The sequence below is a fragment of the Sceloporus occidentalis genome, unplaced genomic scaffold, assembly GCF_023333645.1.
Source record: "Sceloporus occidentalis isolate IW3139 unplaced genomic scaffold, rSceOcc1.0.p SCAF_3, whole genome shotgun sequence".
Taxonomy (NCBI): domain Eukaryota; kingdom Metazoa; phylum Chordata; class Lepidosauria; order Squamata; family Phrynosomatidae; genus Sceloporus; species Sceloporus occidentalis.
Window position 1 is genome coordinate 193884458 of NW_028316983.1, and position 16005 is coordinate 193900462.

A 16005-nucleotide genomic window follows, 5' to 3' on the forward strand; every position below is an offset into this window, starting at 1 on the left:
GTACCTTTGGGTCTCGGTATCGAAGAACATGTCAGTGTCTGGCTCCTGCGGCTCGTTAATGTCAGAACCAGGCTCAACCTCCTCAACATCAGAGTGGAAGGAGAGAGGGGACGGCTCCCTCTGGGGAGAAGCTGGAGCGTCGTCACCGATGGCAGAGGGGTCCTGTGCCGGCGGTAATGGTGTGACCAGCACGGAGGCCGCGTGCGAAGAGGCAGAGGTCTCCGGGTGCGAGGGGGCTGACCTCGAGACCTTCTTAGAAGGGGAGCATTGCTTATGTGGGGCGCGCTCCTTCGCCTTGGGCTGACGCTCTGACCTGGTGTGGTCCTTGGTGGACTTGGACCTCTTGGGTGCGGGAGCATCGGCTGCCTCCTTATGACGCCTCTTCTTGGAAGATCTCGGCGTCTCAGCCTGTTCTTCGGGGGGGAAGAAGGGGTTGTCCGGCAGGTCGTGCAGGACAGCAGCTGCCTTGGAGTGAGCCTTGGCCGGCTTAACCTTCTCCGTTGGAGCGGCCTTCCCAGAAGAAGATGCCTCCGTCTCGGGCAACTTGGATGCGTGTCGGGATGCCTTCGACGCCGCCTTGGAGGACGGAGGCAAAGCGAGCCGGACCTCCGCCTCCACGCACTCCTTTGCGCGCGAGCCTTCCGGGGATGGCTTCCTCCCGGATCTATCCTTGGACTCGGAACCCTCAGTCCCTGGGGTCTTCTGGGGGCGCTTGGAGGGTTCGTCGGTGACACTGGGTCTCGGGGGACCACGGGTCACATCGGAGGTGGCGGGAGATCGTGTCCCGGCCGGGACAGACACCACACTCGAAACACTAGCCCGTTACGACGACGTAGGTGGCGCGATCGGGGGAACTGACGACGAGCGGGGACGTCCCTCTTGAACCTTGCCCAAGGCAATAGCCGAAGTCAACCGGGACTCACGGTTTTTCCTGGCCTGGGAAGACAGAGACTTGCAGAGAGGGCAGGCTCTGGCATCGTGGTCCTTGCCCAGACACAGGAGGCAGGAAGAGTGCGGGTCTTGGACGGGCACCTTGCCCCCCCAGACGTCGCATTTTTTGAAGGGCGCAGGCATCCTTCCAAAGTCGACACGTTGAGGGGAGAATCCACAAGCGAAGTCAAACAAGCCAAGAAGTCCGAAGTTACCGGGGCGGGAGAAAGAGAATGGTCAAACACAGTCCGAGGTCAAAAGCGAAAGTGATTCCAAGCAAGCAAGAGCAAGCGAAAGTTCCTTGAAGCAGCTAGCGCGGCGGAAACAAGGAACTGGGGAAAGAGCGGGAAGGCAGGGGCCTTATAATGGGTGGGCGGAGTTACCGCCAAAAAGTTTCTATATGTTGCAAAGTAAACTTTGCCCAGTGATTCCAGAAGTTTCCGAACAGCACTGCGCAGGCGCAGTAAAACCCATTTGTATGATTCGCAGAGACCATGAAGAAGAAGTAAATGTTATTTAAAACAAGACAGCAACATCCTAGTACAAGTAACACAAAGGCAGAATTAGAAATTATTTTATCCTGTTTTCACAGGGAAATTCTATCTTCAACTCCTCAATAAAGTCATAGACTGCACTGCAAAAACATCAAAAATGCATGCAAGATATTTGAGGACAGAAAGCTTCTGTTTAAAAATACAACCAATGTTAGCTTCATGTCTGAGCAGACTTACAGTATTGATATTTTCCACATCCACAAACACTAGCATATTGTCACCTTCACCTTTTTCATCCTCAAGAGCATTGCTTCGAAATACAGTAGCTTGCACAGTCAGTGATCGGCTGGTACAAATAACTGCAGTGTGTCTTAATACTCTATGACTGGAAAGAGAAAATATATTTTATGTTCCACTGCCTATGTACCCCATTTCTTTCCCAAACAATTCGATCATACAAGTCATTATAATAATAATGATAATTTAAAAATAATTTATTTATATTCTGCTTTTTCACAGGGAATCAAAGCGGATCACAACAAGTAAAATTACAATTAAAAAGAAAGATCCCAAAACCCCAGCCCTCCCCGCAAACGTAAAACCATAAGTCCAAGACATAAAATAGGATTGAATAGCAGATAGTATAAAACATGCCAGTACAAGCATAATAAAATTAAAAAAAAACACTTGTGGGTGAATTGTGCAGGAAAGGTTATCCTATAGGAGAGAGGGGGCAGGGATGGTGGTATCAGTATCAATGTAAATATCAATGTTAAGAGCAGTAGAAATAACAGCAACAGTAATGGTGGTAGCAGGAAGAGGCAGGTCAAGGAGGCTGATCTGGGAATTATGAACAATTAAGGCTCTCAGCATCAGGAAATAACAAATCCTACTTTAATTAATTAATTCTATTTCAGGTATGTAGCCGCTGAAATATGCTTTTTCCTTAAGTCTCATTTTATTTTAACAAGATGCACACACTTATGCCACATCTAAATAGTGTAACACATCAACTGGCAACAAAAAATATGACATTATTTCTCCTGCGAGTCATATCAGGAATAAATGTCATTTGGATATTACATCAAACACACTAAGACAAGAAAGATGTATATGATTCCATTGTTCCCACCACAGAGTTTTGAGAATGCAAATTATAAGGTTTATAGCATTGCTCATTATTGCTCTGGAAGCGTAAGGTGACATCTAATAAGTGCAGTCACTGCACAATGAAATGCATACAGGCAGTAGAATACTTTTACTCATTTTCTATTGAATGTTTAGGTACATAGAGCTAATCCCAATATTAATGTATAAACTCATGTATGTCTAGAAATTTTAGTCAAATAATTGATCCAAAACCCTGAGTCGACTTATCCATGAGTCAATGTCAGTACTGTACTTTTTAACTGTTATTTTAAAAAGGAATCATCCCCTCATGAAAGGTGAGTACAATCTGTCCTGGAAGCACTGACCCACTATTCACTCATCCATACAGCCTTTAGTACAGTGTGTCTGCGTCATACACGGCTTCCAGCTTATGCTGGAAGCCCCGCACCATTCAATGAGTGGCGCGCGCGCCCGCACTTACCCCACTGCACCACCGCGTGCACGAGCCCCATTATCCTCAATGGTACTTGAGCACAGGCGGAACTTGCCTTATGTGGCAGGGTCCAGAATGGATCCCCAGGTAAGGTTAGGGACCACTGTATGAGCACAAACATGCCTGCTGGAATTTTGTAAGTTTTTTGACATTTTTTTCCTTTGCTTCATCCTTTAGATCCTTTGTTTTACCTTCAACCTATCCAAAGGTCAGGTCAAAATCCATAATTTTGGCTCCAAAAGCTGCCCTCGATTTATACATGAAGTTGACTTATAGTTGAGTATATACAGTAGTCCCTCTAGAACACACACACAAAAATCAATAGGATTTGCACAATTCTTTTTAGTAGGTCTTCTCTAGAGGGACTAACATTGGATTTAGCCTGTAATACTTCACAGCAGGCCTGAACAACCTTTTGGGCAAATGAAACACAGGTCTCTGCTTTGGAAGTTTTAATATAAAGGAAAGGTATAAATATGTTCAATAACAATAATTGCCTGAGAAGGTAAAAACATAGAGGTTTGTCAAATACCTGCCTGATTAAAATACCTGCCTGTTGGCTGTGCTTTGCTTGCAGGGTGTGCCATTTGTTTTTGTTCCTTTTACTATTTGTTAAGACTGTAGTAAGCTACCTGACAACACTGAACAGAGGTATGAACATGGGTTTCTCTGGTTCAAGTCAACACTAAATACATATCTTACACTGATTTCCTACTTATAGCCTCCTGTTAAACTCACCTATCCACATTTTAGATTATTGGAAGAAAAATACATTTTTATTAGGTGCAGCAGTACTTAATCAGCTGTACATTTAGAATGAGTGAAACACAATACATCCCATATTCTAAAACCCAACTGCGTTCAGACTTTGATTAATATAATTTATGAGATTTAATACTTTCCAATAGCACAGTCTTTCTGGAACATTTTTTGGCTGATATCCAAATGTGCTTAACTCACAGACACACAGAAGACAGTACTTTATAAGCAATCAAAAACTTACCACAGTTTGGAGTGTTTTCTAATACTTTCATAATAAAACAAAAAGTTTATTTCATGAACACCTTCTTCATCAGGCCCACGTAACCACATGGGGAGCTGTACTGAAGCTCCTGGGAGGAGAACAGAGTCAGGTAGTGGGACATCTACCACTTCAGGTTGATTTCCTGATCCACCCCCAAAGTCTGCAGATGCAACTGAGGAGACCAGTGAACATACAGAGGTAGAATGTGTTACAACAGTCTTGTAAGCACTGCAATGTTCAGATGCTGATGGACTTAGAGGTGTTAGAATAGCACTGCTGCCACCAAAAGTAAAGAATTCTGGCCGCTTAGAGACAACTTTCACTCCTGTGAGAGGACACTTGCTTACATTCACAAATTCTACATATGTCTTCCGGATTTCACCACAAAGCAGCCCTGTAGGAAAATTTATAAAGAATACCTGCATTGGAAGAGAAACATATGAATATATTTTGACAATCTGTCAAAGTTTTAAAAGGCAGTTAAGCTCTGCTTGATTTATCTATGTTTAATGATATAAATATGCTTCAGAATCATGACCAACTAGAGGTGGTTTCCTGAACACTGTATTCAAGTTTTTGCTGGCTATCTTTAAAAGAGGAGCAAGTTAAGAAAACAAGGGAGATGCTATTTTGTGAATAACACAATACAAGTTGAGTATCCCTTATCAGAAATGCTTGAGGCTAAACGTATTTTAAATTTTGGAGCTTCTCAGATTTTGGAATATTTGCACATACTATATATTCTCATGTATAAGTCAACGCCATGTATAAGTTGAGGGCAGGTGTGGGGGCCAAAATCAGGGATTTTGATATGACCCCCAGATAAGTCGAGGGTACAATTTGGTTCTCAGTAGCCTTCCTTCCCCTCCGCAGCCCAGCTGTCCCTTTGGGAGACAGCTGAGCTGGGGAGTAAGCTTCAGAGCCTAGCGCTCGCTCTTCCTCCTCCTCTGCAGCTGGGCTGTCTTTTCAAAGGACACAGGGACTTGGGAAAAGCAGGGAGCAAGCATTTGCTCCCCGGATTTTCCCCAATCCCAGTGTCCTCCAGCCTCCGCAGGACACAAGGACTGGGGAAAAGCAGGGAGCAAGCATTTGCTCCCAGGATTTTCCCCAGTCCAGCTGTCCCTTCGGGAGACAGCTGAACTGCAGAAGAAGCTTGAGGGGCAAGCTAATCACCATACTGCCCCTTAGAGAAGTCTACCCAGGGTTTTTTGGGTCACTTTTTTGGGGGAAATTTCTTGACTTATAGTGGAGTATTTACGGTACGTATTAAGATACCTTGGAATTGGACCCAACTCCCAACGTGATATTCATTTTTGTTTGAAATACATCTTACATACATAGTGTGAAAATAATTTTATATACAGTATTTTTAATAATTTTGTTCATGAAACAAAACTTGTGTACACCAAACCAAAAAAAGGTATCATGTCAGCCACCCATGTGGACAATTTTGGATTTTTAACTATTTCGGATTTCTGGATATGGGATACTCAATGGAAGGTGCTTATTTTTAAAGAAACAGTATTTTTCCTAAAGGTTTTGGTGGTACTATTTGGTGGTAAGGTTGTGAGAGAATTCCCTAAATACAAAGTCTCTGTTTGATAACTTTATAAAGATAACGGCAGGAATTTCCTCTCACTTAATTCTCACAATTTTAGAGGTTGAGCACTGTTGGGATAACCTATAACATTCTGTCAAGTGGTGACAGAAATAAAGCACCTCATGTTGTTCCATCACTGAAGTCAATATATTTCAATGATCAGCTGTACCTCCAACAAAGGCATTTCCTCTGTAATAATAGGATCCAAACGACGATCTGGTCCATATTTAATAGCTGTTTTCTCTTCTTTTGTGTTATTCAAACGAGGACCCTGGATTTCCAAGTCTTGTCGCCCTCTTACTGACATCCCATTAGAAAGATATTTTCCTGAACAGAAATAAACAAGCCCTTGAAATAAAACAAGTGAACTGATAATGAAAGTGCATGTGCCCAAGACTCACATGTATAACAACAATCAATACCTGACTCTACCAAGTTCAGTATTAAATCTGGGTATACGGAAATGATACACAAAAACTCCTGACATAATGTGGACACAGACCTAGAAGAAAATTTTAGGTCATTGTCCTCCCAATGGCAGGAAAAAATTTCTCCCCTGAAGAACAGACATCTGAAGATTTTTAACATGTTTGGATAATCGTGTAATGGTTTAAGAAGCCAAGATATCAACAAAATCTTTGAGTGTGCTTAGGGCTCCTTTTCACCTCCTTTTGTGCATGGAAATCATGATATCTTCCATGAACTACTGGATCCCCCTGCGTAAGGGGAATTCCATGTATGCTCAAGCCTCATTCAAAAGAATGGGGCTCATGCCCACGGCACAGCATGTGCGCCATAGGCACGTGCACCATTACTCTTTCCGGGGCACACTGAACCTTCTTCCGGTGCAGCTTTCAGCATATGCTGAAAGCAACATAAGTCGTGCCCGTGTATAACACAGGTGCACTGTATTTAATTTTTAAAGTACGCAAAATACGTGTTACAGTTTACAGTCTAGTCAGACGAACAGATCACTACTCACTGGGACAGTATTACCAGTGGAATGCATTAGCAATCCTTCAATTAGATATCTATACCAAACATTCTCATCCTATACACAACTATCACTTCAGGTTCAACCATCTGGCTAAAAGAACCTAGTAATGCCTTCATCTACAAAATCTTTCACACTGTTGTGTTAAATATACACAACAGGCTTACCTGTTTGCAATCCAACAGAAGGGTCTATTCCATCTAGCACTGTTGTACCCTGTATAGTGCCAAGATTATAAGCGACTCCCAGAATGTGTAGCTCCCCTGTTTGATGGGGAAAGAGCTTTAGTCTTGCCTGTGGAGATATGTTAGATTTTTGTTGTTGCTAGTGTATTATTTTACTATTTGCATGGTTTTCAGTTACAAAAAACAACAACAAGCATACACTATAACCCCAGTTTTTGCCAGGGATACATTCCCAGGCTTACCACAGATAGTGAAAATCATGGATAATAGCAAAACCTATATTTTCGGTGGAAGTTGACCATAGAGTCACACTACAGGACCTCCAGATGCTTAAAGAGACTTTTTTTTTCATATGTGGCTAAGTGAAAACATGAGTACTGGTCCTGTGGATAAGGGGTCGTATCATAATACAACAAATATTCATGTCTATGCCCACAGTTCAGTTTTAACTCCTCAGGTTCACTTTCATTAGATATTTGGAATACAGTGTGCCCTAAGTATCCATGTACCAAAATCTACAGATGTTCAAGTCCCACTGCCCTCAATGGTGGCACAGCCACCATTGGGGACAATGGGACTTTGCCTCCCTGCTTGCCTGAAGCAAGCCTCGCCACAGCAGGCAGCTACCTCCCTCCCTCCTCCTCTGGCTCTTCTTCCCCCCTCCTCCTCCTCCTCTTCCACCCCCTTGCTGCTGCCGTCCTTCCTCCTACCTCTTCCTTCCTCCTCCTCCTCTTACCCCCCGTCACTGCCGCTGCTCCTCCACCTCCCTCTTCTTCCTCCTTCTTCTCCCCCCGCTGCCGCCTCTTCCTCCTCTTCGTCTTCCCCTGCCATTGTCTTCCTCCTCTTCCTCTACCTCTTCTTTCCTCCTCTTCCTGCCACCACTGCCGCCTCCTCCTCTGCCATCCCCCCCAGGCTTGATGTCAGCAGAAGCTGAAATCCGTGGATGGCAAGTCCATGGATACAGAGAGCATACTGTACATTTTGCAGTTCTGCTCTTTTTTTCATTATCAGGGGTGTGCTGGGCAGCAGGTCGTCTGGACAGCATTAGATTTTGATCTCTCATAGTCCCTGATCTGCTTGTCATCCATCAGGGAATATGATTTACCTCCTTTTCTACTCAGAGACCAACACTGTCACATTATTTTCCAACTTTTCTAGAACTCTACCTTTTTTCTCCATTAAACTAGAGAAGGGAATGTACATCTGATTCACAGGGTAGGAGATTTAAAACTGACAGGCAAGGATGGAGTCACAACAGAATACACCAAAAAAAGAACACAGACTCATCAGAGGGCATGTAGGGATTAACCCAAGAGTGGATGGATTGCTCATCTGTGTCATCCTGAGAGTTAATCTTTCACAGTCTACCTCTAGTCCAATATATTACTTCAATGCTATATATACTTCATAATTAACTTTTTATCAGCCACTTTGTTTTTGGTAATATAGCTGGGATAAAAGTAACTTAAACACGCTACCTACCATTTTAGTTTCTTCACTGTTAATCAAAAATTCTGATATCACTTCAGCTCCAATCATATCTTTTCCACATGTCTCCTGAAGAGTGAAAATTATTTGAAAAAATCTCAATTGTATTTTTTTCCATTAATTCAATTGATATCCTGCCTTTCTCCCAGCATAGGACCCAAAATAGCTCATGACAAGGATTAAAACAAAGTACAGTTAAAGGTATAGTTTTCTGTTTTCATTTTAAATGGCTGGCGAAAGGGAAACCTCGCTCTCAGCAAACCTCACTCTGAGCCAGGAGTGATTATAAAGTTCCACTTGTGAGTCTTCCTTTTCCCCTTCCTTCTGCTCCACACTAGTCCATCTATGAAGAAGGGGGGAGGGATAGAATTTCTGCATAGTTAGAATAAGGTGGAGGAGGAGGAAGACGTGCTGAAAATCCTGACACCAGATATAATTGTGAACTCTATTCTATGTTAATTCTAAAAATATTTGGAATGGTTTGTTGTTAGTTGCAACCTCAACTCATAGAGACCCTCTGAATGAATCACAGAGTAAGAGATCACAAGGGCCATCCAGTCCAACCCACTGCCATGCAGGAACTCTCAATCAAAGCAAATCAGACAAATTGCCATCCAACCTCTGCTTGAAGACCTAAAAGGAGGGAGACTCCACCACACTCCAAGGGAGTGTGTTCCACTGTCAAACAGCCCTTACTGCCAGGTAGTTCCTTGTAAGGTTGAGGTGGAATCTCTTTTCCTGTAGCTTGCATCCGTTATTCCAGGTCCTGTTCTCTGCAGCAGCAGAAAACAAGCTTGAGACATCCCCCATCCTATACATCTCTGCTCAGGCCCTCTAGGCTCAGGCTCATGGTCTCCCTAATTGAGTTTCTCCATCTGGCATATGGTCTTCTTCTCTTTCTACTGCCCTCTACCTTCCCCAGCATCACTGTCTTGTCTAATGAACGTGCCTTCTCATGATGTGGCTGAAGTACAACAGCTTCAATTTAGTCTTCTTGTTTCCCAGGGAGAGTTCAGGCTTGATTTGTTCTAGGACCCAACTGTTTGTCTAATTTTGGCCATCCATGGTATCCAGAGTACTCCTTCTCCAGCATCACATCTCAACTGAATTAATTTTCTTCCTATCTGCTTTCTTCACTGCCCAGCTCTCACATCCATACATGATAATGGGGAATACAATGGCTTAGACTATTTTAACTTTAGTGTTCAGCTGTATATCTTCACTCTTTAGGATTTTGTCTTGTTCTTTCATAGCTGCCCTTCCCATTCCTAATCTTCTTTTGATTTCTTGACTGCAGTCTCTGTTCTGATCAATGTTTCATCCAAGGTATGGGAAAAATTTTAACTATTTCAATTTCCTCATTTATCTAGGTTGAATATATATACATCCTCTGTGGTCATTATTTTTGTTTTCTTTATGTTTAACACTAGGCCTGCCTTTGCACTTTCTTCTCTGACTTTCTGTAGTGATTGCTCCAAATCTGTGATGCTTTCCACTAGTAGTATGATGTCATCTGTGTATCTTAGATTGTTAATATTCCTTCCTCCTATCTTCAATCCTCCTTCTCCCATGTCTAAACCTGCTAACGTGCATTTTCTGCATACAAGTTGAACTAGTAGGCTGATGAAATGCATCCCTGTCTGACCCCTTTGTCAACTGGAAATCATTCTATTTCTCCGCATTCTGGTCGTACAGCAGTCGCTTGTCCTAAGTACAGATTCTTCATCAGGTCTATCTGATCTAGTGGCATTCCCATTTCTGTAAGAACATTCTATAGCTTTTTGTGATCTATGCAGTCAAAGGCCTTGCTATCGCCTATAAAGCACATGCTGATTTTTTTTCCTCTGGAATTCTTTGGCTCACACCATTAGCCATTGTATGTTTGCGATGTGGTCCCTGGTGCCTCTTCTTTTCCTGACATCTTGGACATCTGGCATTTCTTTCTCCATATATGACTGGAGTCCGCTGCAGAATTTTGAGCATTATTTTGCTTATGTGCAAAATTCATACTATGGTTCTTTGATTGCTGTAGTCTTGTGTCTCCATTTTTGTGGATAGGGATGTATATTGATCATTTCCAATCTGTTGGCCACTTTTGTTTTCCATATTTGTTGGCATATTTTGGTTAATACTGGAATTGATTCTGTTTGTGTGGTTTTGGGATACTGTCTGTTCCTAGTGATTTATTCTTCTCTGAGTGCCTCTTCCAACTGGCTTTCTTAAATTTGGGGTTTGTCTTCATATCGTCCTTATTCCATATATCATTCATTTTTTCGTCTCTTTTATACAGCTCGCCTGTGTACTGTTTTCATCTTCTTTTTATTTCATCTTGATAATTTAATATGTTCCTCTTCTGATCGTAGAGCAATCCCACCCTTGGTTAGAATTTCCCTTTGAGTTTGCAGATCTTGTGAAAGAGGCCTTGTTTTTCCTAATTTGCTGTTGTCTTTGCATTTTTTATTATAGTAATACTCTTTATCCTTACACACTAGTCACTGAACAGTCACTGTTCCTATCTCCCTTTTCTTTTGCTTCTGTTCTGTTCTTTACAGCTTGGAATGTTTCTTCTGTTATCAATTGTTTCTTCTCTTTCTTATTGGCCACAAATAATGTCTTGCAACATTTATTCTTGATTATATCCCTGGCTTCGGTCTATAGCTCTTCTGGTTCCCCATCAATTATGCTTGTCTGTAAATTCTGTTGGGACATTCTTCAGGTCATATTTTTGTATAATGACTTTTTTTTTCTTTCTTTATCAGCTTTACTCTAATCTTTGATATAAGCAGCTCATGATCTGTGACACAGACAGCACCTGGTCTAGTTTTGGCCATGAGAATAGAACTCCTCCATCTTCTACTTCCAATTATGTAGTCTATTTTATTTTTATTGTACTGACCATCTGATGATATCCATGTGTATAGTCTTCTCTCTGGTTATATGAAGAATGTTCATATGACTGCACCACAGAATTTCTCAATTTCTTTTACTTTTACCTCTGTAGAATCTGTAAGTGGCAGGCAGGCAGAATTTAAAACTGACTGGGAAAGGAAGGAGCCTCAATGAATCCAACTAAAACAGACTCCTGCATTGTTGGTTAGCACACAAGGATAAACTCATTATTGGTGGTTTGCTCCTCCATGCCATTCTCAGAAATATATTTATTACTGATAAAGTATAAAGTGTTGCCAAGAATATTTTCTAATTACTTACTAATTCTTTTGCTTGTCCATTCTTTGAAATGAAATCTTTTGGCTGGAATTTCCAAAGCAGCGACAAGTCCGTTAACAAAAGAGGAACTTTCAGTGGATTTCTAAAAGCCACTTCCACAGTAATTGGTTCTATTAAAAAGAAAAATCATTACAGACTCATAGGATAGCCATGTTTACAAGCTGTGAAAATACCCTATATACTCGACTATAAGTCGACCTCTTATATAAGCCAAGCACAGATTTTGGGGCCAAAAATTATGGATTCTGATACACCTGCGAATAAGTCAAGGGTAAAACTTAGGGGCATGTAACAAAATATCTAAAGGATGAAGCAAAGGAAATTAATATTTAAACACTTACAAAATTCCAGTGGACATAACTGTTTATGTTCACATTAAAGGCAGGATGAATGAGATAACAGAAAGGGGTCAGTGCTTCCAGGACAGATAATGCTCTTGTCTTTCACCGGGGTATGGTTCCCTTTTTTATAAGAGTTACAGTACAGGGCTTACATCGACCCGTAAATAATTCGATCCAGGTTTTTGGAGTCAATTTTTTAATTAAAATTTCTAGACTTAAACATGAGTATATACTGTACAATAAGCTTCACCATTCATAATTTATTACTTTATAATTGCATTTTTATCCCATACAGTAATTTTTCTTAAATAATGTTCCATTTAAGCCAAGTATTGTTTTTCTAGATTTTTACCTTCTACTACCCCAAATGGAAATCTAGAATTATCTGAATATTTGTTCAGACAATACTGCGTTGGCTGGAAATTAGGAATTGTTGTGCCTTTATTAGCTGCGGATACTACTTGCTCCTCAAGCTCCTTCCACTGTTGTGAAAAGTCAGAATCATATTCCTGATCAAGGCTTATGTGTGTTGCCGCCTGTTTTTCACCTAATTGTAATACATTAAAAAAACCACAGTAAATTCAGTATATCAAAGAATGAAAAACAAAAAGTAGGAGTGCATATATATATTATACATATGAATGAACTTGGTCATTTCATACATGACTATTTCATGAAAATAACATACTATTTCCTCAGATGCCTACTTTGTACACACTCTTTTGAGGAGGCACTCCATTGTTAACAAGAGAGAAGCAAAATGCACAAACAAGTACAAACAGTGGAATTAGAAACCAAATAAGCAGACAGACAAAGGAACCAGAGAGTTAAGGGAAGTGAAATTAATTTTATGTACTAAACTAGTCAGCCAAAACTTTGACTGGCAGGTCTTTTTTTTCAATGTACATCCTACTTCATATGTCCAAACACATTAAAAGAATTCCTACGAGCAGCACATAATTGTAGCAGGAACACTAGCTAAAGGAAAACAAAATGTTTGTATAAAACAATTTAACACCTGAAAGCATCCTCTCTATGGCAACCAAAGAATGGTAATTAACTCATGACCATTATCAACTGTGGCACCATCAAGCATCAGTCTATTAAAGACTATATGGCACATCTGGCTGATTCAGAATTATATGGTTTCTAAGAATGACACAGAACTAAACTACACACAAAACTGAATAAGATATTCAGGTAGTGACACAGTAGTGGGCTACACTATTTCTGACTGTAAATGGGCAAATTACAAAGCCTATATGTTAAAAATAAAATAAAAATCCATGAGAACAAAAGAACAGCACAATAAGCAAATAGAAGGACACAACCTTTGCTCTCCAATTTACTAATTTTCTGTTTGTGGTTTGTTTGACACAAAGTCATGTTCAAAAAAAATATTCTTCAGTTGCAGTAAGCAATATGCATGCAGTCTGCCAGTACAGTAGCTTGCCATCATTACTGTTAAGTGTGTACATCCAAACTTATTTTATGAATTCCGTATGCTATTCTAATTAGATCATAAAGTCTAAGGAACAATTTATATAGGAGTTGACCTTCTGCTGGCCTTCTGTCATGTCCAAAGAACACTCGTGTTGCAGAGCTATTAATATAGGGTAAAGGAAGCTGTGGTAATGGTCCATCCGGTGATAGCTGACTTACGTTCTGAAAAAGAAAAAGGAAAGGAAAAAGGAAAAAAGGGCTCTATCAACATTCAGGAAGAAAAAAACTGCTATATATGTTTGGAATAGCTTGAAAATTGGCCTTGAGAATAGAATCATATACAGTTGAAGAAAATAAGGAACATTTAAATAGAAATACACAAAAATAATGTCTTCAAATGTCTTGTGTTTTAAATGTAATCATATATAAGCAAGATACATAATTATGTCTTTCACAAACTAGTTTTGATATTCACAGCTTTCAACATATTCACATAAGAGTTTGTTTTGTTGCGCAGAAATATAGCTTATTTACCTCTGACAACAGTTAACCCAGAGTGAGATCAGTTAACACATATATATGGGGTTTATGCCTGCACAGAACTATGTAAGGAACATCTCAAGCAGGTAGCTTTGACCCCACATCTCTAGCACACATGTTCATCATGTCAAGGCACCTCTCCCTCAGTTCCCAAGTCTGCTACAAAGGAAAGAGGCAAGATGTCAGATGAGATGAGGCAGCTTGTGTGAGTTCACAGTTGACCAACTTGACCAACTTGTTCTTATTCTTCAAAACTTCAAAAGAAAGAATCTCATTTAGCTGTCATGTAAAAGGTTGTGGCTAAATCATGGCCTTGAAAGGGTCTAGCAGAGATACTCCCCTCAGGGAAGTGGCAGAAGATGCTATTGTTCAAGTGGAATGTGCACAAAAACAAGACGATGGAATGCTGAGTACAAACATTCCTGGTCCCACATAGCAAACAAAAAGCCAAGAAGTCCTACAAAATGTAGCAGTACTGTCCATAGGGAATGCCAATATACAACGCTGAGGTAATGGATCCTAACAAAAGGTAAGTAAAAGTATGTTCTGATGCAGGTGGAATTATAAAATAACCTTATGGACCAATCAGTGTAATGTCTGGGCACTGCAGAACATTACCTTTATGGAATACCAAATAAGGGGTATCAGAGCATTTGTGGATATAAGGACAGTCATCTTCAGCAATCTCAAGTGAGACGAAGCCAGTGGCTCAGATTATCTTGTAAATTTTAGTGGGACTAGAGACAAAGTTCATGCTGACAACAGAGGAAGGGCACACTTTTAATCTTTAATGCTGACTTTAAGAACAAGGTGATTTGAAAAGAGAACATGTAGCTCTTTCTATATTCTGTAAAATTCACAGTTCAGCAAACAATTGTGGCATTGGTGGTGGTTTATTCCAAGTTGATGATGTGGTGATAAACCTGGTAAAAGAGGCAATGTGACTACAGTCATAATTTTCTTTGCCACTCTCTGAAGTGTCAAGAGATTTTGCCATGTACTGAATCTGTGCAGCAAATAAAAGATCCTTTGATGAGGAAAGAGATGGGTTGTCTCCTTTCAAATGATCTGGTAAAAGAGTTGAAATAGGATCAGAAGTCTGGAGCCAAGTACATCCTGTCCTCCCCAATTGCAGGCTTGTTACCCTTTGATTTAAGCATCCAGGGATGGCAAGCCCCATTGCTGCTAATTGTCACACATGTGTGGGCATGGCAGAGAGGCCATGTGAGCATGCACATGTGCTACCATTAAAAAAAAGTGGATGATTTTTATCCACCGGGGTGGGGTGGGGGGTCTGGAACAGAACTCCACCAGATACTGAGGGCCGACTGTATTCCAAATCTTCTAAGGAGGAAGATCTTGGACTGGTTCAGTATGTTTGGGACCAGGACCAAAGAGAATGGAAGTAACTGCAGAGAAAAGGTTGACAGACTTGACTGCTGAGAAGGCAGCAGAGTTTAATGCAGAGTTTAATGCACTGGTGTTGAAGATGGAATGGTTGTTGGCTACACAGGGTGATACAAGTAATCTCTGAGTCATGGCTGGCTGAGTAGGATCTGGTACTGTTCTCGACATGTTAACAGATATTGATAGCACTATGGCAACTAGTTTCTGTTGGACTGATAATAAGATGGATAGTATCTCCAATGGTTATGCAGAAGAAGTCTAACAGACAATCAGCTTCTACAGTACTGAGTACATTGTGATGATGAACAGCAGCTCAGAAACTTCTTGTCTTGATATGTTGGGGACTGAGAACAGCTACTGTACCTAGACATCAGCCCTCCTAGTCAGGCCCCAGTGGTATTGATAATACTGTGGCAATGCAGAAGATGGTATCTATGAGATCAGTACCAATAACTGCAAGGGGCAAAATTTTGAGGCATGGGCTGTATGTTACTATAATTCTGCAGCAGCAATAACCAATTATTGAACTGGAAACTTCTTGGTAATCTCTTTCCAGTCTCTGAAGATTGACCTGAACTGGAAAATAGAAGCCATTTACAGTGCAAGATCAGACTAATTACTACATCGCCCAACTACTGAAGAACAATGGGAAGCCTCTTCTCACTTTCATCTTTGTGGACTGATAGCTCTCCCTAGTGTTGGGAGCAGGGAAAAAGATAGTTCCACTT

The 16005-nt window shown here is 41.0% G+C and overlaps 1 protein-coding gene across 8 annotated transcripts in view; it reads right to left on the reverse strand.

Moving 5' to 3' along the window:
* The window catches only part of TRAPPC8 (trafficking protein particle complex subunit 8), a 110618-nt gene that overhangs the window by 29050 nt on the left and 65563 nt on the right, over positions 1 to 16005 (reverse strand). For all 8 annotated transcript variants that reach the window (XM_089517230.1, XM_089517229.1, XM_089517233.1 and 5 more), the window contains 8 exons: positions 13444 to 13552; positions 12240 to 12434; positions 11529 to 11656; positions 8313 to 8387; positions 6813 to 6939; positions 5821 to 5978; positions 4031 to 4470; positions 1662 to 1809 (listed from right to left, as the gene is read on the reverse strand). In XM_089517230.1, coding sequence (XP_089373356.1) covers positions 1662 to 1809; positions 4031 to 4470; positions 5821 to 5978; positions 6813 to 6939; positions 8313 to 8387; positions 11529 to 11656; positions 12240 to 12434; positions 13444 to 13552 — 1380 coding nt within the window. The remainder of the gene's footprint in view (positions 1 to 1661; positions 1810 to 4030; positions 4471 to 5820; positions 5979 to 6812; positions 6940 to 8312; positions 8388 to 11528; positions 11657 to 12239; positions 12435 to 13443; positions 13553 to 16005) is intronic.